Consider the following 25,259-nt stretch of genomic DNA (forward strand, 5'->3'; position numbering starts at 1 on the left):
CCTTATCAAAAACAATGAATACAAATAAATGGGTCTAATTTATTTGCACGATGGTGTCCTTACTTAACTACCATTTTCTTTCAAAAAGCTTTATTTTTTGCCCCTTCCATTTAGGGGAATAAACCTCTTTTTTCCTTGTATTGACAAATGGAACAGCATTGTACAGTGTTATATATTTATGTTGAGCTTTTTTCCACTGCTCATAAAATTTATATTACTTTGTCAAAAAATCATCCCATAGTTATATATATGTTTTATATGTCTTTTGTGACCCTTTTAGTAGTGCACTGTAGCCTTTAAATTGATGAGAAGTTTTTAAATTAAGGCTATTTTTAATGGAATGGCATTGTGAATTGAGTTAAATAATACTTCTCTTGTGCCTCTGATACTAGGTGTGTTGCCTACCACCATGTAATTTAAAACAAAGAATGTAGACAGTGTGCTGTGAGGGCAGATACTCTCACATAAACCCACCGGTTTTATGCATAATAGTTTTCAGAAAGAATTTTCAATTATGTTTGAAATGTGACTGGATCAGGTGGTAGTTGATAGAAATGTGTTTGCAGCTTATTAGAGTGTAACCTCAATGGTCAACAGAGATTTAAAGTTCGGGTTGCTTGTAGATAGTAGTGAAAACATAGCCTGTTAATCTGAGCTGTCTAACTAACTATTGCATAGTTCTTAATGTTTTAAAACATTAAACAAATGGCAGGTGATTAGAGGTAGGTAAACAGAAATTTTTGTTTTCTTGTTCCGTGCCTAAATTTGAATGTGTAGTTATGAACTCCCCTTTGGAAAGAACTCTGTTTAGGTAAATTACTTGTATTTTTTCCCCCCTTAATTTTAGTGAAGACTTAACATTCATTTGTTATAAAATTTTAAGGAATGTATTAAAAAGTTAGCAATTATTGTTCCAATGTGAAAATAACCAGGAACCCCATTGGTTCCCTGGTTAAAAGTGACACGAGTGTGGAGGCATCCTCCCAGCAAGGCAGCTGAGGTTTCATTTCAGGGATGTTAAAAATGTTACTGACTGGTATGTTGGGGGTGTGGTACAGTGTTTGTTTTGGGTTGGTTTGGGTTTTTTCCTGCCTGTATAAATTGCAGCTTTGAAGCAGGCAGCTGGTGGAAGCATGTGATACACGAGCAAATAGACATTGCTCGGTTGCTATGTATTCTGCTCTCTGAAAAAACAGCCGTTCTGGTTCTGATGCATATACTTCACATTCCTTAAGATCTAAAATATCGGTTCATTTAAAACTTCCAATTTGCTAATATTTCTCTAGTCATGTTGCATGATAAGAGTTACTCTTGTTCATTTTGATTTAAGCATTGGCTCAGTGTTTTGGTCGTTTGCAGTGTATTACCTTCTCTTACCTCCCCCCTCAAATGTCCTTTGTTAAAACAGTTGCAGTATTGCAGCATGTTGAAATCCTAAAAGTATTGCCACAGTACAAAGGTGTTTTGAAAACAATCATCATTTTTTGTATGAACTGAAGCTAAAGAACGAAAACGTTACTAGAGGTGAAATGATCTGACTAGGGCAGCACAGTAGGCAAATGCCAGAGCTGCAGGAATTGTAGGTTGCTGTTCATGTCTGTGCTGCAGGGTTTTGTTTATTTTTTAGGATGTGGAAAATTTCTGAAATTGTTAAACTCTGTCTACTGATGAATATTTGAGAAGGCTCAGTGAGCCTCCCTTGAAGGGATAATTTTTTCTGAAAGAGAATTAAAAAAATGTTGCAGGATTTAAAAATTTTGATATCCATGTGTAGTCTGTACAGAAGTACAACTCTTTTGCCTTTGTTTGAAATTAGTGATGAATTTACTACACTGTTTGTTTTACCATTGAGAACCTAGAATTGTGGTGGTCTGTAAATGAAAGTAAAATACAACAGTGCCACTGGCTATGTGTTCACATTTACACGATTCCTCCCATTTCAAAATCAACTGTGTGCACCATCTTGAGTCTGTAGATCTCACCCAATGTTTTTATTTTATTTTTATTTGCTCTAGGGATATCTATATTGCTTAATAGGGAAGAATAAATTGTAATGTGAAGGGAAATCTTGTGCATGGAAAAAGTTGTTAGGAACCTGAGGGAGGGGGCACTGAGTGACTAACTATATATGAAGAGCTAAAGTCACTGTATGTATTGCAGCCAGCGTGTCATACTGACGCAGCTAAGAAATGTTTGTTTCTCTTGTGTAGCTCTTGCCTTTAAACACCTGGCATAACAGCTTTTCTTTTAAGTAATTTCTGCCTGAATGATCTTCATTAAAACTTTTCAAACCATGCAATTGCAAGTTGACTAAAATTGTATTGTTTTGTTGTAGCCAACATAGGAGGAGTCTTATCAGGATTGATGGGAAGGGGTTATCTGCAGGTTTCTTCTCCTGGAAAAAAGAATATGTTAGCCTAATCTAGCTGCTGTCAGTATGTAATGCGTAATTGGTGTTTCAATTTAAATACTTAAGATTATTTGAGGATAATTGCCTATTACTGAAAAGAATGTTTTTAGAGTATCATGGAGTGGCTTTCTTTTTTTTAATCTTCTTCCTCATTCTAGTGGTTGGGGATTACAGACATTGAAAGTACTAAAGAAACACATTTTAATAAGCAGTAGAATCAAACTGAATATGTTATTTTTAGGAAGACATACTTTGTAGTAATTGCTGTGGTGTAAAATGTAGTTACATTAAGTTCTCCTAAAGTACTATGAAGTTTGCAGTTTTAAACTACATACTTGAACACTGATAGGCATAAACAAACTAAGATCATGTTTTAAAGGTTAATGAAGTTTTGGACTGAATTTATGCAGAGAGTATAGAATCTTTATAGTGTCAGTAATATTGTCGTAACCATATTGAAGGTTCAGTAGCATTGTCTATTTTGAATTAATCATTTTAGCTTTGCTTTTTGCAAAATAATTTGATGTACGCTCCAAGTGCAGGTTCACGTAATGCGTATGATCACTGTGTTGCTCATTTCATGTTCATGTTGTTCTGTGCATATTTATACAATGTGTATATGATGCATTTAAATGTAGAGAGGGAAAGGGAAAAAAAACCCTTTTGAGTTTAAAATGTTTTGTGGGTGCTCTGGTGGATTACAATGTATGTGCTTTTCTCTCCCACACCTGTCTAGCGAGGCAAATCTGCTCAGTTTAGATGACAGTGATGGGCCTTTCAGTCCCAATGAAGAAAAAAAGGTAAATAATCTGTTTATCTCATGGTGAAAATGTATCTTTAAAGCTTTTTAGGTTCTTAAACCGTATTGCGTAGCCATAGAAATTAAAGTTTTTGTGGTGTTTTAGGAACATACACCAAGCTGTCTATCTACCTACCCTTAAAGTTTTTGTTCCTCTCTTGATTTGCATAGTATTCTGAAAATATGAGCATGAATAACTAATTTTGAGTTTAGACAATTATCATAAATACTGTACCAAATATCAAATATATTGATCTTTTGTTTTGTTTTGTGTTTTGTTTAGTAAGGAATCCAGTTGAGTAAGAGTGTAGACACTATGTATTTTCCATGAAATTTGGTATAAAAGCAGTTCAAAAATGAAGCCAAAGTAATATTTATATTAATATTTTGCATTAATTTTCTCCTTCTAACTTCTACACAATTATATGATTATTTTAATATGTATTAATTCTGTTGTGACAGTCAGTTCGTTGTCGACCTGGAACTATCGGCACCAGCAGCGATGCCATAAAAGCATATGCAAGGCGAGGCAAAGCTGGAAGCTTCAAACTTTTTAAAGGGAATGCAATCGGCCTCAACATGATGGGAAATAGCAAGAAACTGAGGTAATACATTTAATTTATGTTTCCTTGCCTACTTGATCATTGATATATATCAACCTTCTAGTGCATTTACATTGTCTGCTGTTCATTTTAAGAAGCTATGCTGTACTGTGCTTCTGAGTGAAGATGGACAACTAGATTGTTAAGGTCTTTCCTCTTGCAAAATGTTTAACACCACATAAGTGAAGTACCAGAAGACTGTTAAAATGGATTTAGAGCATTCACTAGCATATTTGTTAGTACCTTACCCATGTTGCCTGCATGTGTTCTTGTGTCCTCTATGCAGTGGTAGCAGGTAGGAAAATATTTTTTACATCCCCATCTAGATTTGCTTCTTTCTGTGACTTTGAATTGCCAAGGTTAAGTCAGGATGCATTTTCTGTTTTTCTTACTGCAAGATATAATTTGATTTTGGATCCACAGACTTTTTTTAAAGAATTCAGCAAATAGCCATACTTGTATAGGATAGCTTGAGATTGTCACTTGTATTTAGAGCTGACAGGAAGTGTCTTCAAGCATTCAGTGTTGTACTTGCTTGTTACTACTGTCCCTAGCTTGTAAGAGACTGATTATTTAGTATATAATAAAAAGTGATATATTCACCTAACTTTCTCACGGAGTGTTTCATCTTGCTAAAGCGCACTCAGTTTGGTAACCTTTGCAGGAAGGAAAAGTTCCTAAGATACCCAGCTATAGATGGGCTAGTTATCAAATATGCAGTGTGTATGTAGCTGCATGAGAGATGTCCTTGTCTTTATCTGTGATGGGTTATCACCATCTGGATACTAAACTCCAGATAAGCTACTTCCCTTCTCCTTGTCCCCTCCAGTAAGAGAGGGACAAAGGCAGAGAATATGGGTTGAGATAACCATTTACTGAAAGCAAACGGCAGTGGAGTAAGAAATGCACAGTGACAGCAGCAGCATTAATAACAAAAGCATAAAAAAATAAAGGAAGGTGCTTTATCCACACAAAAGGTATTTGCCACTTTGACTTAGTTCCATGTGGCTGCTGGGAGAAAGACAAGATGGTGGACACTCCCTGCAGCTGGCTCTCCCCATCCTCAAGCCTGAGACAGTGGAAAATAATGACAGGAAATGGAAAACAATGCCAGACAATACCCTGGAAATGAGATCATCTGTGTTGTGCTGCACTGCTGCCCCACTGCACCAGGCTTGGTTCAGGCTCAGTTCCACTGCTGCTTTGGACCACTCCACTGGGCTCAGTTCTGCACGGCTCTGACACTTCTTCAGAGCCACATCCCAGAGCCGTGTTCACTGCTCTTCAGAACCACATCCTGGAGTCACATCTTGGAGGAATGGGAAGGTGGCGAGTGGCAGCAGCAGAGGATGGGGTCTGCAAGGCTGATTCCAGCAACTCAGCCTTGATGAAGAAAGGAATGGCACACTTCTGGGGATATGGTCCTTATTCTTCCCCCTGACACCACAACTCCCAGCAATAATTTGAGAGGTATAGAATAGTAACATAGCCATGCCCACAGAGGTCCAAGTTCCGGCCCCTCTCTGCAATCAGGACATGGTTCTTGTATGCTGTAAGCACTGTTGGTTAGTGGGACCATCTTATCATAGTCACTTGAGAAAATAAGTCCTTGAAGTTCTGTGTTCTTTCCTGCTGTTCTGGTCTTTAAGACTCATGTCTTGAGATAAACTACTGGACTATTATGTGGAACTTAAAAAGTTTTTTTAAAAATAAAATTTTTTAATGACAGGGCTTTTTTTGTTATAGGTTATTTTTACATTTACACAAATTCGCATGGTACTTCATTGTCCTTGGTTTATCTATGCAAATAGTGTTTTGTCTTTAGATTTTTTTTTTGTATACACAACATATTTATAAGATTATATCCATATTTCTGTCTTGCACATCTTCAAATTCACCAGTTCTTACAGAATCATCCTGGTCATTTCCATTCTTTAGGATTCTGTTCTTGAACATAGACATAAAGGTAAAAGTAACTATTGCAAATCTGTCAGGGCTCCTTTGCTTTGTGTTACTATTGAAGGAACCTGTGCATCTATGTTATACTTGTTCTTTGTTTTGAGTGTACCTTTAAAATAAGATTCCTCTAATTCTCTGGTAACTGGAATTTTCCTTTGGCTGGCTGTGAAATTTGTAGAAAAATCCAACCTTACCATGGAATTTTTCTTACTTTTCTGTTAAAGCAGTCATACTTGACTGTACATGTGTGTTTATACATATTACACATGTATGCTTTTATTAAGTTCCAGAAGGGTATGCAGGTTTTGTTTTAAGGTAAATAGTTACTGAGGATTTTTTAGATGGTCTAAGCATGTAGTTCAGACATTCTGTTACCTGGATTGGAACTGCCTTCTCTTGACAAATAACACAATCTAAACCTAAGGCGTAGTAGAGTTTATAAAATTCAACTAAAAGAGTAAAATCTGTTGCATGTAAATGGGCACCCACCTTTTGTCTAGTACTGAGCTGCATACTGAATTTAAATGAAAAATATAAGCATCCACCCTCTTCTTAATAAACTGTCATTAATGAAAGACTTTATTTGTGAATAATGAATGTATATAGGACGCTGTGACTGCTTCTCAGATTTTGGTCACTGCTTTTTGTGGTTATGCTACAAGTGGTTATCTTGATTTAATTACTCCATTGGGATATTGTTGTACCTTTCATAACGTATCAGTAAAGGTTTGTGATCTAGTCACTTTAGTGACGATTGCTGGCATGTTCACTTTGTTATGCAGAATGGGAGGTGCTTGATAGTTACTCTTTCAATATTTAGACTCTTCAACTAGAGAAGATTCTGAAAGTTGATCATGCATTTAAGATGCTAGATTAAATACAAGGAGATCAGATGCTTCATATTCTTCATCTGTTCATGGTGATTTTTATCACAGTGTTGGAGTCTTTTTTCTCATCTTATCTACAGAATAGGGATTAAAAATTTCAAATCAATGGGGCTTGACTCAAATGAGTATTATTGTAGTACTGTAGTCCCTAAAATTCAGAGAATAAGAGATGGGAAGAAGGGATATGCAAGGACAATGAGAAGAAATTTTCACTGAACTTGTTAGAGAAATTTAAACCAACCAAAAAGTCACGATCTGTTACCTGGTTAAGCAAATCCAGTATCAAACGCTTAACCTGATTCCTTTTGGTTGTATTTTTTTAACCATGAGGTCTTAACTTCAAATAGCTTTAGCTTTTCTGGCTTTAAATAACTTGTATTAAAGTCCTTTTAGATTTTCTTTGATAATGTTTTGTTTAAAAAGTTATTTGATGAACAGCAGAATTCATGTAATCTATAGTTATGTTGTGTGTTCTTGTAATGTTCTTACTTTACTTCTAGGTCCATCCATTGGCCCAGTGCGAGACCTTTTTGTTTTGCCTCTTGGTTATGTGGTGTTAAGAATTTCCTAGGATCAGCTGATAGCATGTGAAAGTAAAACCTTGTTTTCATCAGAGCCTAGGCTTCAAATCATTCTGCGGTTTCTGAGCTAACATTAATGAAACATTTATTGTTAATATAGTGTAAGTTCTTTTTAGAACATTTGTTCTTTCAAGGAACTTTCTGACCATTACATCACCCTGCTTTTAGTGTGTTATCCTAATTTTCAAGAAATTGTGCTGAGACTTGCGAAGTCAGATTTCAGTTCTGATGTGCCTGTTTTGCAGCTCAGGAGGACTTTATGGTTGTATTTTCTGGTGTTTCTGTCTGTGTAGGGTATGATCTGTTCAGAGAACGAGATTATAGAGCAGATTGTGTTTTACAGCTGTCCTGGTTGGAAGCTTGTCTGACACCATATGAACCATTTAAGTGTGCCATCTAGAACAGTCTGCTTTGATTCAAATCTGATCCCTGAGCAGTCTGCAATACTCTATTCCAGCACCTACTGGAGTTTTCATACATGAGTGTGAGGCAAAAAGCAAAAGTGCTGCTTAACAGTTTTTTTCTGCTATGGGGGCACAAGACAGAGTTTCACAATCATGATAGTTTGGCGATGTTCAGATCCAGCAGATACAATGGTAAAACAGGAGAGATATATAGACTTGCTTGCTTGTTTAAAGTCCTTAGGTCTGAAGCATTAGAGAAAGCATTCCTGCACTCTGCTTCTGGTTTTTTTTCCTAGTATCTTTTTCAAATACATTAAACAGGAAGCCAAAGAGCATTTGAGACATTCTAAAGTATTTAGGGCAAGTAGTTGTCAGCTTTTCATTTCTGAGGTGGCAAATTAGACAAAGGTGGATTGTCTGGATGATGACTGACCAGCTGGAGTTGCATAGTCTTAGAAGCACATGAGATGAGTGTGTTTACTTTCAGGAGGTTGGTGTTTGCATGGATACTATTAATTTTCAGAAAGTTGAACTATTAACAGGTGGTTTATGATGTTTTTAAATTCCAAAAGAGCATTTAACTGTTCGGGTTTTGATAAATCTTTTTCTGTTACATTCATGGTTATGTTAGGGTCAGTCAGAAATGCTCCAAAAGCTTCTAATCCTGACTTATGTAAGGCTTCCAAAAGGGTTTGTAATGCTAAACTGAAAATTAAAAAGCAAACTAACGGTTTACTCATTTTCTTCTTTTGGGGAATGTAAAGGAGAGTTAGGAGCTGGTTGTCAGCTTTTTTTGAATTTTGGTACTTTAGGTTTCTTTTCATTGCTCATAACAGGAAAAATGGCAAGATAATATTTCTGAGAAATATTATTAATAGGAATGCTGTTTCACATAATTTTCTCTAGGGCAACTAAAATTTCCAAACAACTTAAAAAGCACAATTTAAGCACTGTATTTCTGTAATTTGAAACACTTTCTATAATCAACCTGCTGTTTGTTAAAAGTTGTGTGGTGTTTGAACATTCCGAGCATGGTATTGTGTGTCCAGTCACAGCAGCGTGCAGGATAATTTTTAGAGTTTAATGATCTTTGAAGAAGCACTACTGTATTATTGATCTACTGTATCTTAACGTCAACTTTTACTAGAGAGGGTAATGGTAAGAAATCTTTCCATAATTACTGGTTTTACATAATAATGAGATAAAAGTCAAAAAAGCAAGAAATGAAGAAACCAAAGAAATGCTAAAATACGTTGGTGAATAAGAGTCCTGTTGACGTATGAGTACCTGAGAATCCTTCCTTTCTTCTTTTGAAAATATGTTGATTTTTTTCAGTTACGAGTCATCTTGCGTCCGTAAATTTGCTGTGCTTATTTTTTTTTTTGTGAGGGATATTCCTGAATTCAGTCTGTTCACGTTTTTCCCCTTAAGTCATATTCAAGAAGTTCATATTACGCCTTAATAAAATGAGAGATGGAAGTATAAAATTAATTATAAATGGTTACAAGTCATTAAAAAACGCAGTGTCTTTTTGCAGTACAGGGTTCAGTAAAAAAATCTTTACCTTTTCTTACAGGAAAAAAACCCTTTTGTATATTCTTGTATGTCTGTTTTATTATAAGGCTGCATGTTTTTATGCCTGTAAAAGGATCCTAACAATGTGTATTATTGGTTCAGAAATGCTTTAATTTTTGGTGTTGTGTGGTTGGCCTTGTAAAATTAGGACACCACATTTTTTACCTAGGACTGTACAGACACATCAGAGTCTTTTCTTAAATGTTTTTCTGTATGTTTGCAGTGAAAATGCTCAGAATATATCTGGTCCTGTAACTGTGGTACATGGCAGACGTTTTCACCACGCACATGCACAAACAACCGTAGTAAAAACAGCAGCCCAAAGGTAAGACTAATTACATTTGTTTCTCCAGATGTTTCAATTGTTAAAAGTCCTGTCTGTTTTTGTATGTAAGTTTTCCTTATGCTATGAAGCGTTTTAAGAAAATGTAAGTAATCACATGGGTGCATTCTTGATTATGAGCTTTGACCTTAATTACTAAAGTTTCATAAAACTTACAATTTAGGAATTACTATCATATAATACTAGAATTTAGTCATTTTGAGGAACACTGGCATGTAGTAGGAGAGCACCTGCTAGCATAAATATTTTTAGACGATACTTTGAAATAGACAAACATGGTATGCAGTAGAAATTTGCATAACTGACAACATGATCAGCAAGTACTAAGTCACAGCAACTCCAGCTTGTGTAAGATCCATCTAAACATTAAATTATAGATCTGATTATTGTATATGGTCTGTAAATGTAGCATAAAACATATAAATTGGAACATCTAACAGAAGCAAGGTTTTGCATCTATGTGAATAATTTTTAGAAAGGATGACTGGAAACCGGTGAATCTTACTGAAATATGCTGAATTGAACTTCATTGGTTTGAAAACTTAAAGCCCCTCAGACTTCTGTAAATTGCAGGGTAGTTTCTAGGTGTTTTTTACATCCAGTATGATTTACAAACATATGAGATACCAGCTGTTTTAAGGAATTTTCTTTCAAAGTTTATCCATTCAGAACTCTTTTTGTTTATGAACTCCATGGATTTCCACTATCCCACGAGTGCTTTATCCTGTCTGCATTTTGTGTTTTCCTTCTTGTGCTACCTTTTTTCTTCTCTGTTTTTTAGCACAGATTTTTTTTAGGGTGGGGGAATCATATGTAGGCATTGTCCTTTGTTTTTTTCATTCTACTTCCCTGAGCTAGATTTGCTAACTTCAGAAAAACAAAGCCCATATATTAATGTGAATGAATTATGTGATCCAAACATGTATTAGAGTAATCTGACATTGAATGAACAGACTGAAAAAGGAATTTTTTAGTCACAAAATAATAGACTCATAGAACAGTTTGGGTTGGAAGGGACTTAAAAGGTCATCTAGTCCAACCCCCCCTGCTATAAGCAGGGACATCTTCAACTAGATGGGGTTGCTCAGAGCCCCATCCCACCTGACCTTGAATGTTTGCAGGGACGGGGCTGCTAACACCTCTAGGGTCAGCCTGTTTCAGTGTTTCCCCACCTTGTTGTAAAACTCTTCTTTCTTCTATCTAGTCTGAATCTGCCCTCTTTTAGTTTTACTACCCCTTGTCCTGTTGCAGAAGGCCCTGCTAAACTGTTTGTCCCCCTCTATCTTTTAGGCCCCCTTCAAGTACTGAAAGGCCACAGTAAGGTCTCCCTGGAATCTTCACTTCTCCAGGCTGAACAACCCCAACTCTTTCAGCCTTTCCTCATAGTTGCTGTCTTATCCTGTCCTTGAGGACTTAGGTTGTTGCCTCTTTTCATTTCAAACAGTACTATAATCTGTAAATGGTATATAGGATGGACATTTCCTTTCCTGTAGTAGTAGCAGATGCAGTAGTAGGTAGCTCTCTTTTCAATTCTTTACATTTCTTTACATTTCTTACCATTAGTACAAGGCTGATGACTAAAAAGGATTGGCAGTTTTTACTGTGAGTTAAGCTGAAGGGTGGGGGTTTATGTTATCACTGTGGTTTAGGCTGAATCAGCTGTGCTTTTTCTTGCATGAAATCCTTTTTAGAATATTTTTGTTCAGTGTCTCATTGAGAAAAGTGTGGAGCTTCTCTAAACATTCATGCCCTTACCTTTCTGATGGGTTTTGTTTGTGTGTGTGTGTTTGTGCTTGCTTTTGTTTATTTGTGGGGGTTTTTTGGGTAGGAGTTGTTTGTTTGTGGGGGTTTTTGTAATTCTGAGGGATAAAATTCTGATCTGCAGTGCTAATGAAAATAATTTGAAGTAAACAAAATCATGCAAGATTGCTCTGAATGTTGACTTTGGTAATACTTGTGTACTTGATTGAGCTTTGTTGTGAGATGGTTCTTTAAGCAGCCAGTCAAAATGGATTTATTTTACTAAGTTGAGTGCCATAGTTTTCTTCAACCTGCTCCAAAGATTCTTTATCTTCAGTGGGTGTTAGATTTGCCTGCTTGCCTTTTGTGCCTGTGGGACTTGCTTCTTTATAAGCCTACAATGTAATGAGAAGAAAAAAAGGTAGTGACTTGGCATGTGTGACGTGCAGGAAGAAAACTAATGCACAACATAGGCAAGCTGAATATTGTGTGAAGTAATTGGGTAGTAGTCATCTTGAGTGTTCTGACTGTGTTTTCTTTTAGGATTGTTATTGTAGTTCATTTACATTAGCAACAGACAATTAACTCTTATGCTAGGAATATTTTTGGAGTTTTAGAGGCAGGAAACAGTCATAAAAATCCTAAGCAGTGCTTTGTTACTGGAGGATATCAGAACCAGCATGATCTAATTGACTGAGGGTGAGCTTTACATAGAAACTTCGCAAATGATGTTTAATTCCAGTAGCTTCTGACTCAACTGACTGCTTTCTAAAAGCTTCTAAATCTGTTTCTGAGTTAGAGGATTGAAAACTAATAAAATGTGGCTTCCTGACAGGCTTTTTTTAATAAATAAAAGAAGAGGGATTTCAGGACTACTTGATGTTAAAAAGGTAGGTTTCTGAGTGAGAAGGCAATAGTCAGAAAAAAGCCAACTAAAATAGGACTGTTTAAAACTGACCATAATATGAAATTCCAGACCATATGAAGTGGGTAATATATTTTGGTCATGTATTTTTCCTTGTGTAGGAATTTTTTGATATCCTTTTTTGGCTAGTCTTTAATGACATTAGGCAATAGTTGAGTTTAAAAGCAAATGCTGATGGTGATTCCTCAAAAAGGAGTATTTGCAGAAAATGTGAGGGGCAGACCAAGAATGAAATTCTTGGTGTATATATATACAGACAAAAGAGTGGGTAGCATGGAAATTGAGCTCTGAAGTGTTAGGTTTTGTTTTCCTATGCTAATTTCCAAGTGACACAAAGTTGTGTTCTGTTAATTTTTTGCATCTGTAGATTGTTCTATGGTGTGATAATCAGTAACAACATGGGGAAAATAATTTTGTCTAACCTAATATATTGTACTTAAATCTATACTAGATTCTTGAAAGAATAACCAAAAATAAAAACATTATTAAAGCAGCTGAGCAGTTTTAGTCTCTGGCACTGACATTACAGATTCTGTTACTTATGCAGGGTTCTTTGGGTGGGGATGGTATCACGTGGAGCAAACTGACTGTGAACTCAATTACAATCTCTGTCAAGTTGAGTTTGTGTATGATTTGTGTATGTACTGCATTTCTTATCCCCTTCTGCAACTTTTTTGCACATGCATGTTAATTTAAAGTCTGGCTGAGTATAGTTGCATATATATGTGTGTGTATATATATATGTATGCATATATATAGTTGCTCTCATATGTAATGTGCAAGTTTCTAGCACAACAAAATTTGGTATTTCAAAATATTATTATGATAAACATTCATGGTTTTTTTCAGTGGAATCTGGGGATTAAATTAAAATTTGTTCATGTCTGATACAACAGATTTTCAGATGTAGCTTGGCCTAGTGTTGTAGTTGGTTCAGACTATTTTGCTTCATTTAATGGATGCATAGTTCTGTCTTGCTTTTGGCTGACTGTTCTTCAGCACTTGACACTGAAATAGCATGTATGTACTGCATGTTTAACAAATCTTGTGCATGAGCTGCATGAAACGGTAGGGACAGTGATCAATCTAGAATTCTCATCTCTTAATCTTCCTGAGGTATAAAAGTGAGAACTCCTTTAAATGCATTATATTCTTGAGGGATTTTAAAACAAGAAAGGCATCTAATGTAATGACAGTGTATAATATCAGGCATTCTGGAAATTTTCTCCCTGCCTTTAAGTGTCCTTAGCATTGGGTATGTGTTCCCTAACAGGGTGGTGACTCTTCGAAGCACCTGTGAACAGTTAATCCAAGTTACATATTAACTATGCCAAGAATGCAAAGCTACTGCATATGGCTCCATACAGACATGGTTTGGATATGACTGGATTGATAAACTGGGGTGTGACCTCCACAAAAGCAGTGTGTGTTTGTAAAGGCTAGCTCCAGCCAGGAGCAATTTCTCCCCACCTTCACACAGCACTGGCTCATTACCTCGTGCCCCAGTTTTAAGTTGCCACAGTCACATTCAGTTTTGAAGTCCATTTACTCTCTTCCCAGAGCACTATGGAGATGGAATGTACTTTCATACTGCACTCTGTAGGATTATCAGGACTACATTCTTACCTGCTGTTTTCTGAGTGACAACAGAATTAGTTTGCTCTATTCTTGTGAGTGTTCTGTTTGTGAAAAGGAAAGGAGGATGAGTTTTTATTACTGTGTAATATCATTACTCTGTTTAGTTTGGCTGAAGTAAAACAGGAAACAATTTGAATTTGTTCTGTTTTAGAATACAGTTAATGTAATGCATGTAGGTCGGAAGTTTGTTAGGCTTTTGATGTTTGGGAGGAACAGTCAAATAGAGTAAAAGCTTACAGCATTCCATATTACAAATTTTGAAAAGACAGAAGACATGTAGATGCTATTTTCAAGTTGTCTGTGTGGTAAGCTTAGTTAGATTTATTTTTATATCAGTCTTGGTACACAAAGGACCAGAATTGTGAGTATCAGCTACATTCATTTCTATGTTAACTCATGTTAAAGGAGATGCTTGTAAAACTAGTGGCCCTAGTTCCTAGGTTCTTTTGGGTGATTTTTTTGACCTAAACCTCAGAAGGAGGTTCCCATTTATCCTTCTCTAGCCTTTCCATGTGGTTTCTTAAACATTTAAGGACTGATGCTGGAATTTGTTTCTCAATTTAAACAGATTTTTTTTTTTTTTTTTTGAATAATTGGAAACAAATTCTTACATAATTATTTTCTCTTTTCCATGGTGATAAGGGATTGTTTTAATGGTTGGCCTCTGTCTTTGAAGTGTTTTCCAACCTTAATGATTCTGTGATTGGAAATGAGGCTTGATAATCATGTATTAGAATTCTATCTTACTGGCTTTTGCTGTGCAAGAGAATTGAGATGACCAGGTTAAGTTCAGGATTAATCAAATTTTGCACATTGAAAAAGAGTCAGGTCAATGTCGTATTTAGACCACTGACTGTTGCTGTCTGTGAAGTAACGTTTGTGCATTTTTAATTACTTTGACAAAAAATGTGGTGAAAAAATTATAATGCTTGTTTGAAAATTAGACTGGTGAGTGCAAGAGACAATGAAACAGTTAAAATTTATGTTTAATAACTTTTGCATTTAGTGATGTGCAACACGTGGGGCTTTACATCTTATGTGTTTTTTTCTTTTTTCATATTTTAAGCAATCTGGACCGAAAGGAAAGGTAAGCTTACTGTTGATCAAATGAGCATGGCAATGAACATTAAGAAAATTAACTGATTGAGTGCTATATTAATGCTAGTTAAAGATTATTCAATCCAGTCAATCATATCTGCTCATATGTGATAGGGGTTGATTGTTTTTAGTTCCATTTTTATGGTTCACTTACTCTCTTATTGAAAAAGGACTTTTACGTCCATCTCTAAGTAATGCTGTGTTACTGTGAATTTTGGGTAATTTTCCACTGGAAATTATATCCAATGCAAAATTGCATCAACATTCTCTGGATTTTAAGAATTGACTGCTAATTCTTTTTGTAGAGCAGCGAACTTCGCGTAATAGAATGGTTCTGAAGCATCATAGTAAAATGATTCTGAAGCTCTTAGGAGGCTGTTTAACAGCCTTCACTCTATCTTCTCAGCTTGGTTTGAATAGCATTAAAGGTTTTTATTGCATTACTGTATATATTTTGTTCATGAAGTGCATATGTTAAAGCAGTTAACCGAAAATGTATAGCAAAACCTGACACACTGGTTTTTCATTGCTCATTTCAGGGTCATTTCTCACTTGTTTTGCATCTGGTTTACTGCTGGTAATATTTTGTTAGCAGTATGAAATACAGTACATTTATTTTTCTTCATATATAGCTCAAATTTATATGTTAGTGGAAATGTTCTCTTGATAGTAATGAATTAATTGAGTTTTTGTGAATTTCCTGTCTGTATAGGTGGCTTTTGGCAGTAGGAGCTTCATACCAGGTTGCATTGTTTACGAAGTATATATAATGTTTAACTAATAATGATATATATAGCACAGTCCTTTGTGAATTCAGGATTTTCTAAATTTATTTCAAATTCAGAACTAAAATCAAGCCTTTCTGTTTTACTGTCTTTTGTTACTTCTTAAAAGAGCTATCAAATAGATACCAGCCAGTTAGTGTCACCGTGTGGCATAGAAGAAAAGGTTTGAGTTCCATGCTTTGTGATCTTAATTTTCTCATGGGGACACCTGCTGCTTCTTCATCCAGTACTACTGGATATGTTCCTTTTTCTTTGCCTGCTTTTTGTTGTTGTCTTAGCAGGGGAAGATGATGTGGGCAGGAGCTGCTAAATTTAGCTTTAATCATTACTGTCACGATAAGTGCAGCGGCAGCTCCTGACTTTCTGGGCCAAATGGGGTTACTGACCTGTGTTCTGAAAACCCTATTTCCTGTGCTGCTGCTTCTCTTTTCAGTCTTTGGCTTTTGTACTTTGCTCTCATCTAACACACGCTGAAGGTAAATCTCACCTCAGCACCTTTGTGCTTCAATCTTATTGTGCTTTACTCTCTTTTTGTATAATGATGTAGAAACCAACAGTGTACCTGGAGTGGTACATCTCCAAATAGTAGGCAGCCTCTCAAAGAGCCAGGCTGTGCATTAAACACAGCTCTTGTGTAAGCCTGCACCTCAACAAAATTAGGAGTTGGTGCAGCCTTTTTAGTGTGGCTTGTGCCAAATCATAGGTAGCACTGTCTCCCAAATTCTCAGATCCAGGTGTTTCTTTATGTTTGTTTTCTGGCATAGCCAGAAGTTACGTGCCTGCCCCTTCCCCTCATTCCCCCCACCACTTTTCTGTTTTTTGTTTTCCTAGAGAAGAAATTTTAAGTGAAAATGTCACTTCTGCTGGAGTGTTTCATAAAGGTCTGTCTGCCAGGCCAGTGTGAAGATACTAAGGTCCAATTCCATCAGCAAGAGAATATAGCAGTAATAATGAATGTTTGCTGAAAATACAAAATCAGTGACACTGTTCTGTCTGGGCAAAACACACTTAGTCAAGAATACTTTAGCATTTAGCTGTTAAGATCTGACAAAAGTTCATGATGCTGCACAGTCCAGACTGCCTCAGTATTTCAGTCCTGTGTGTTGCGGAAAAAAGCTTGATCTTTCTTGCTACTGTAATTGATGTTTTGCTGTTTGATGCTTTACTACTTCTTGAGATTGCTTTTTATCAAATACTTGTCTACTTCCCTTGTACTTAAAAGTATTAAAAGTGCTTATAATCTAGGAGATAAACAAGATGCCTAAAATTGTTTCACCTCTGAACATTGTTTTTTTTAACTGTTAGACACGGTATATGGGTAATGTTGCATCTTGATCAGCTCAGCTGTTTGATCCCGCAGTTATTCCCATTGAAATGGAAGACTTAGTTTTGGGTAGGGTTTAACAGCAAAAAGGCATTTGTTTTGAAGTGCTGTATGTTTTTAAATTTAAGATTTTTTTTCTTTTGCAAATAGTCCTTTTAAAGGTAGGCGTAATGCTTGATTTAAAAAACAACCGCGTTTCCTTTCTGTTTCTTCACTCACACGCAATTAAATGGCTCAGCGTACTAAGTATTTTACTGGAGAAGGTGTTACTGGATCTGCAACTGTTCAGGCAAATAACTAACTAAAACAAACACTGTGCTCAGAGGCGCAACTTTGTTTTCTAGTTGAAATTATGTTCAAAACAAAATTTACTGTTATGAAATACTAGTGAAAGATAATTACGACACATGAGACAGCAGCTTCTGCATCCTTACTGCAATGTTTTGCAAATCTAAAATGATGTTACAGGTTTTTTACCCTTTAGAATGTCATTAGCATTGGTTTTGATAGTACAGCTTCTCATTACCTAATGATGAGTTCGAGCTCTGCCTTTTATTTCCACTAGTTCTGCCTTAAAATAATCCCATATGATTTGGATTTTTAAGGAGAATGATCAAAAAAAATACTGTGTTTAATTTATGAATAAATATTCATACTGAGTTTCCAGTTTTGGTTCAGTTTTTGTGTATGCAGGTATTAAAAAAACTTCTGGGGAGCAGGATTGTTTCGAAACACATTTGACACAATCAGTAACAAATAAACTACCTAATCTGTCATCTGTGATATGTGTGCCAGCAGTCGTGATTAAGTACCACGACATCTCTACGTTCTGTGAAGCCGTGCTTGTTTCTCCATCCTTCTTACTGCCAGAATTTTCTTTAAAGCTGCAGCCCATCAACACAGTCAAATGTGTTTGGTATTTGGTAAGAAATACCCCAAAGGGCATTGCAGATTAATCTTGTTTCAAAGATGTTAGTTAATAATATTACCTAGAAATGCAGAAAATCCAAAGGTTTTACAATTTGATGCATTAGGAAATGCTGTGCTGAAAGAAATAAAATCTTATACCTAGAGCTAAAGCCTACTTCAGCCATAGCCAAGTTTTTGTCAGATGGGTCCTCAAAATTTAGCTGTTAGTGGAGATGTTACTGCCTACAGCTGTTTGCTTTGCCCCCTTGCTGTTGATTAATGTCCTTGTAATCAGAGGTAGCAGTGTGGGACATGTGTAACCCATTTGCAGCCCAGTGCTTAATTTTCCAATAAAACCCGTTTCTGCTGAATTTGTTGGCAAGGTCTGCTGTGTTTCAGATGTGTGCCATCCTCTGTTATGACAAGAACAGTAATCTATAGCTGCAGGGCTGAGTAAGCACTGAGAAAGAAAAGTGCTGCAAACAGTAACCCACATGCGCTGAGCTTCAGGAATCTTAATTTGGTATTAGCATGATTTGACACACATGTGTAAACTGAAAACATCTTTCAGGAGGCTCAGAGAAATCTTGCTATAATGCCATATATTGCATTAATTTGCACAAAAATATATGATATCTATATTATGCAAGTTATACCAACAAAAGACTTATTATCCAGTAATTTATCTATATCACAATATTTTAAAAACAAATATATAGGAACCATGTCTGCTGTCTTGTTCTTTCTGGTTTTTGGTCACAATAGTTTTTGACATCGGATCTCTTTTCTCTGTTTTGCATCTTCTCTTCCTGTTTTTTAAGTTGCGGGACTTGTGGAATCTACTTTAATATTAAAATAATAGTTGTTTCTATTCTTGGCTTTTAAAAGTATCTGTCTTGTTTTTCGTGAATGAGGAGGAGAAGATGCAGGCTTCAGTATTTGGAGACTTGGGTCTGAAAGTGACAGACTCCAGAACTGTTCATTATTATAGAGGAGATTTAGATCAGAAACACTTCAAAACATTTACTGTGGCTGTTCCTATCATTCTGGTAATGCTTTTTTATGTGTACAAATAGCATGTAATAGGAGAAGCTACTTATTCATAGCTTTCAGATACATTTCAGGTTTGTTTTGTTCGTATATAATTGTGACTAAATTTTAATGATGTCTGTTGAAAGAACAACCATACGTCTAATTCATTTTCCAGAAAAGAATACCCACCTCAGCTTCAGAAGGTAGAGGCAGACCACATTAGATTACCACGGTCTCAAGGAGTAGGTAAGTTATCTTTTGAGTTCTCATTTCTTCTAAGCAGAATAATTTTTTTAATACCTGATTTGGGCAGGTGTGTTGCCAAATCTTTTATAACCTTTAGTGTATATACTTACAGCCTTACATCGTGTTATTCTAGTTTTGTACAAGTTTGTGCATGAAGGGAGGACTTTGCCCTTCATGACATTTCTGCAGCTAGTTCAGTCATGTAATATTTGTAAATTAGGCTTCAGTTATTTTAAAAACCACATATATAGGGAAAATCTAGAACCATAAAATTGGAGATGGAGCTGATCTCTGGAGTTAACTAGTTTGAGCCCAAACCTCCAGCTTGTTTGTGAATTATTGATGAGGAACTTCTGTAACAGTGTTGGTACAACAAAAATGCGATGTAGTAGCCAGCACTTGGTGTGAAGTGTATTCATACACTGAGGGAGTTAATAAAAAGAACCCGCATCAGCGCTGTATGCTGATGGAGGTGCAGTAGAAAAAACACAGTTTGGTTTGAGGTGTGGAAATTATGAAATTGGAAAAGAAAATACCCTGTGTTTTGTTAAGCTTTGTTAGTATAGATACAGTCTGTAAACCTGTATTTAGCTGTGTAGTCACCTGTACTGGCAAAGTGGTTCTGCTGTGCTATTTTAGGTTAATGTTAAGTAGATTTTCAGCAGTACTACACTAAAGTAAAGTTAACTTAGAAAAAAGCCCCACCTATTAGTAATTATTTTTTGAAAATGAGCCAGTCTTTAGTTTTGAGATGTCTTCTCAGAGTGGGATGTTTATCTGTATGTATATTGAAAAAGTGTTCATACCTATTAAAAAAAATACAGTCTTAAAAAAACTTCCAATATGGAGACTGCGATTAAAGGACTGTAAATAGCACTTTGACATGAAACCAATCAAGGCACTCTTGTACAACACATTCCACTTCTTAGAATGCACAGAGTGAGATTTAATTCATGGGTTTCTGTGTTTCTATACTGTTACAGTATTTAAATGAATGTCCCAGTATAAAACAGGATATGACAGTATAATTCACTGTACTACTGTGTCTTGTGTCGAAGGAGTAAATCTGAAGGAGTAAATCTCCTGCTTGATACTTGGCAGTGTTTCCAGGTGGCCAAGGAGGCCAGTTGCATCCTAGCCTGTATCAATAGTAGTGTGGCCAACAGAACCAGGGAAGTGATTGTCCCTCTGTACTCACCGCTGATGAAGGCCACACCTCGAGTGCTGTATCGAGTGTTGGGCCCCTCAACTAGGGAAGGACATGAGTGTGTCCAGAGAAGGGCAGCAGAGCTAGTGAAGGGTCGGGAGCACAGGTCTTAACATGAGCAGCTGAGGGATCTGGGGGACTTTAGCCTGGAGAAAAGGAGGCTAGGGGGAGACCTTATTGCTCTCTAGAACTACCTGAAAACATGTCGTAACTAGGTGGGGGTCAGTCTCTTCTGCCTTCTGTCTTAATTACAAGTACAAGAGGTAAAAGCCTTACGTTGTGCCAGGGGAGGTTTAGATTAGTAGAAAAAAATCTTTTCACTGAAAGAGTGTTTGGGCATTGGAATAAGTTGCCCATGGTGGTGACAGGGTCACCATCTCTGGAAGTGTTCAAGAAGCTTCTGGATGTGGCACTTGGAGATACGGTTGAGAAGTGATTATAGTGGTGCCAGGTTAATAGTTGGACTAGATGATCTTGAAAGTCTCTTCCGACCATGATGATTATGTGAAATCCTAATTATGCAGAACATTTCCAACTGTTCTAAATGCATTCACAAGTAGTTCTGTAGTAAAGATTTGCATCAGCATAGTCTAGCATCTCCTCCTGATTTTGGCAGCAGACCCTCCATTTGCAGTGAAGTTAGCAGAGATTTGCAAATCTAAAGCCTCTTGCAAAGATATAAGATAAAAATTGTCAGTGAGAGACATTGCAATAGTATTAGTAAAACATTTTTGCAGTTTGTGGAATTTTTTTTTAATTCATACAAATCATGAGACATTTGAAACAGTTTACTCTTTTTGAGGTTTAAAAATGTGTTTATGTTTAGTTCAAGTTAGTGTATGTAAAGAAGTAAGTTGATCATAATTACAACAGTATATGAATGGACATATCTTGTTAATGTTTTTGCATCTTTTCCCTCCTAGACAGTGTAATGGAAAACACAGAGGAGTCAGAATCAGAATCCGAAATTAAGAGAAAGGTGCGACAGAAAGGTCATTGCAATTCATATCAATCTGACTTGAGTCTGTCTTCAGCTACAAAAAAATGCTTAACTCAGTCAAAGGTGGGTTATATTTTAAAAATCTGTAACCTCTTGTTGAACTTTAAAAGTTGTTGCATATTTTAAAAACAGACATTCAGGAGTAAAACAGGTTGATGTTTTAAAAATCCTTAGAGTTGGGAGGAAGGTTTACATAATTAAAGTTACAGTGATAGAGATATTTAAGTGCTAGTATTGCTACTAGCTGTGAAATATTTCTTCTCTGATTTGAACAGAGATGCTGCACTGAAAAGAAAAAAATCTGTGATTTAAATGAATGGCTGAGTAGTAAATCAGACATTGATAATTTTAGCTTGCTGAAATAAAGGAACAATATTTTGCTTTTTGACAGATTTTAAATTTTTTTTTTTTAGTGTCATGATTTTCTGTACTCAAAACAGTATCTTTACTTAAAGATAAAAGCACTGCAAAGGTGCAAGTACTTTTTTATTAAGATGCTTACTTTTTCAGTGAGAGTAGCTGCTTAGGTGTCCAAATGGCATTCTCTGGTCCAGATGCCACCGTCCAGATTGTTTTTGTTGGGAACTTGTTTGAATATCAGATGTAAGATACTTTGAAAATTGTTGTAAGGCTCTCTGTATTTTTTATCAACCTCCCAGGTTACTATGGAAGTTTCACAGTACCCACGTACAGGTCACACTGTTTGACTATCAAAGCAAAACTTCCTGTAAGGAGATGTTGTTTACAAAAAAAAAAAAAGAATTATAGATGTATGATTTTTATAAATGCTTAGCTTTTGTTTGAAACACTTGGTACTGCTCTTACAGATTTCCATTGCTTATTTAGTTAATTAATAAGATGTTAATAAGGAAACTGGTTTAAAATTTTTGGCATGTGGTTGAAGTAAAGGGGTGCAATTATTCTCTACTTAAGATCCTCCGGGTACTCTTGGTACCTTCTCTTGAATATTTTAATGTCAGCAGTATCTTTCTAAGAACTACATCCTGTAACAGCACTGTGGCACAACACTGGTGTTCATGTCACTTGCTATCTCATCCCACAGCTCAGATTTTAAGGGTCTGATATATTTAATACACTTGGGGGTTTTTGCTTCTGTTTCTCTACAGTATGTGTATCTTCGTTAAATTGCATAAATTTTTGTAAAAATAACATATTTTCACTGTATGATTTTCGTCTTGAAATTTGGGATTTGAAATTACTTCCCACACCTGAGGAAGTCCTCTATTGGAAGTGTGTTCACATCTGGGAGTGGGGGGAGGTATAAATTGTGAAAGCTGTGTTTTGAAAGTAGATGCCGGAAGTTTTTGGTGGGATGTAGGTATTTGTTATCTTCAGTAATTCACAGTACAGTGGTTATGCCATTTGAGTTCAGTGCTCCAGGAGACAATAACATGCACTATATTTCATCTTTAGAGATGTCCCGTATTCACTTTGGTATTCATTCTGTAGTTTATATGTTAGTATTGAATCCCTTAGAAGTCCAAGTTCTACACTTGTAATACAGAATTACGTGGGACCTAGTACATGTGAGAAAAACAAAAGACACCTGTCTTTGCAGTGATAGGACGCATCTTCCCTTGCAGCCCATGCTTGCTTCTTGAAAGCTTGGGGAATTCCTATTCCTCAAGTCCTGTTTTCTTCTCTGTGACATGGGACTCTAGAGCAATATATGTACTTGGCCTTTTCTTCATCTCCCTCAAGGAGTGAACTTTCCTGCATGCCTTGCTGGACTGTTAAAAGATATCTCAGAAGGACAAATAAATTTGACCTACAAGGTTTCTTCAAATCCTCTCCAGCAATGCACTGTGGATCTTTAGGTTACTTTATTTCTGTCCAATGAAACCGTTTTTACAGAAATGGTGTAACTGGACCGTCTTGCTGATGGATATATGTATTTGAACAGTGTGCAAGGCTTCAATTATGGAAGAAAAGGCAAGAAGGAAAATCTGAATTGTCCAACATTAACCGCTTAAAAAAATTGCCACAAATGACGTTTGTTCCTTTTAAAACATTTTTCATTTTCTTAAATGAAATTAAACAATCTGTGTTTTAATGTTTGCTTTCTCTGCTTACTGTAATTGCTAATGTAGTGTTGTCAATCTCCACTGGATATTACAAAAAATTTCTTCAGCTAAAGGGTTCTCAAGTATTGGAAGAGGATGCCCAGGGGTGTGGTTGAGTCACCATCCCTGGAGATATTTAAAAGACATGTAGATGTGGCGTCTGAGGATATGATTTAGTGATGACTTGACAGTTCTACATTAATGGTTGGACTTGATGATATTAAAGGTCTTTTCCAGCCTAAGTGATAGTATGATTCATTCTGAACAGAACAATTACTGATTGTGTGTCTGTTTCTTCTTTAGCTTTTGGAACAGATTGATTATTCTACTGATTGCCCAAATTGTGGGAGGGCAAATGAAAATCAGACCAAATGCCGACATTGTGAAAGTGCTTCTCTAAAGGATTTGCAAAGAGTCTCTAGACAAACTGTGACGTTAGGTGAATCTGTGGGACCTTTATCGCGTTCTTCAATACATCAGAATTCAACAGGGCAAAAATCTTCAGGTACAGGGTTCAGCACAAAGAAGTTTTATAGTTCTGCTGTTGGAAAAGGTCCAGCGGATATTCTGCTCAGTAACGAGGTTGTAGGACATTCTATGTTACGACAGAATGGAAAAGTTGGTCTTATAACTGGGACAAAAAATCCTAAAATTACAGGAAGCTTAAGACAGAGGAGTACGAGACCATCTGAACTAAATGATCCAAGTAAGTACCTTTTTATGAATACAGCCATTAGCTGGAAGCCTGGGATATTGTATAGTGAAGGAACTGTATGTGCAGGTTTACATAACTGATGTCGCATGGAATTTTTAATGTATATGTTCTCGGGAAGAGGGACAGAACTTTTAATAATTTCCTTTTCATATGCAGAGGTTCTCTTCAAGAAGGATGAACATTGGGGAAAACAAAAATTATTTTGTGACTATTTTTCTTTTGTTTGTTTGTTTTTTAAAAAATACTTACATTTGGGTTTTGGGGAAAAAAAAGTATTCTTAGCAGAATTCCATCATTTATTCTCCCCAGAGGAAAGACAGTATTTTATTTTTATTTTGTGTTTTCCCCCCTTTTTTCTTCTGAGCTATTCACCTATTTAAATTTCATGATTTGTAAAATGTTAATTTCTGTGCTTTTTCTGTGTAAACTTAATAAGCAGGAAGGCTGGAGTGAAGGAAATTATGTTTCTGGTTCTATGCTGAGTTGATTAGATCACATCCTACTGGTTTGAGCTATTTCAGTCATAATTTCTCTTGTCAGTTTTTAGGTTGTATTACTTACTGTCATGTCTTGACTGAACCAAGAAAAGTTCACTTCTGTCTAGAGGTGGATTAATGATGCCCATTTTTTGTGTAGTTAGTTATGAGAAATCAAAAACAAGGCAGAGAGTGCTTGCAACCAGATTCCAAATAAACATTAGTAAACCCGTAAGATGATACATGTGGAATTTTTTTGGCACTGCAGGACAATTACATAAGTTACTTTTAAGTTATTCCTTGAAAAGAAATTTCTGTTACGGAAAAATGTAGTGGTTGAGAATGTAATATTTTCTGTTCAGTTGTTTTGTCTAGTGATGATGAGGAGGAGGAGAATAGTGGCAGCACTAGGAGCATGGAAAGCATTTTACCTCATCCTGCAGTTTCAGCCCGCTCCTCCCTATCTCCTTCTTCAGGAAAGGTGGAAGCAGCATTAAAGGAGAACAGTTGTGGAATAGAA

General features: G+C 36.2%; 1 protein-coding gene across 6 annotated transcripts in view; it reads left to right on the forward strand.

The window, feature by feature from the left end:
• SENP6 (SUMO specific peptidase 6) overlaps positions 1 to 25,259 on the forward strand; it is a 70,676-nt gene that overhangs the window by 20,204 nt on the left and 25,213 nt on the right. For 3 of the 6 annotated variants that reach the window (XM_042016154.1, XM_042016158.1, XM_042016155.1), the window contains exons 3-10: positions 3,147 to 3,210; positions 3,672 to 3,814; positions 9,441 to 9,542; positions 14,930 to 14,950; positions 19,187 to 19,257; positions 21,388 to 21,527; positions 23,852 to 24,254; positions 25,102 to 25,220. In XM_042016154.1, the coding sequence (XP_041872088.1) occupies positions 3,147 to 3,210; positions 3,672 to 3,814; positions 9,441 to 9,542; positions 14,930 to 14,950; positions 19,187 to 19,257; positions 21,388 to 21,527; positions 23,852 to 24,254; positions 25,102 to 25,220 (1,063 nt within the window). Of the gene's footprint in view, positions 1 to 3,146; positions 3,211 to 3,671; positions 3,815 to 9,440; positions 9,543 to 14,929; positions 14,951 to 19,186; positions 19,258 to 21,387; positions 21,528 to 23,851; positions 24,255 to 25,101 lie in introns of all 6 variants that reach the window. The other 3 variants (XM_042016156.1, XM_042016159.1, XM_042016157.1) reach the window with 2 other exon arrangements.

Source organism: Corvus kubaryi, unplaced genomic scaffold (assembly GCF_017639235.1).
Source record: "Corvus kubaryi isolate FWS band 111438036 unplaced genomic scaffold, C.kubaryi_AGA036_p1.0 split3-73, whole genome shotgun sequence".
NCBI lineage: Eukaryota > Metazoa > Chordata > Aves > Passeriformes > Corvidae > Corvus > Corvus kubaryi.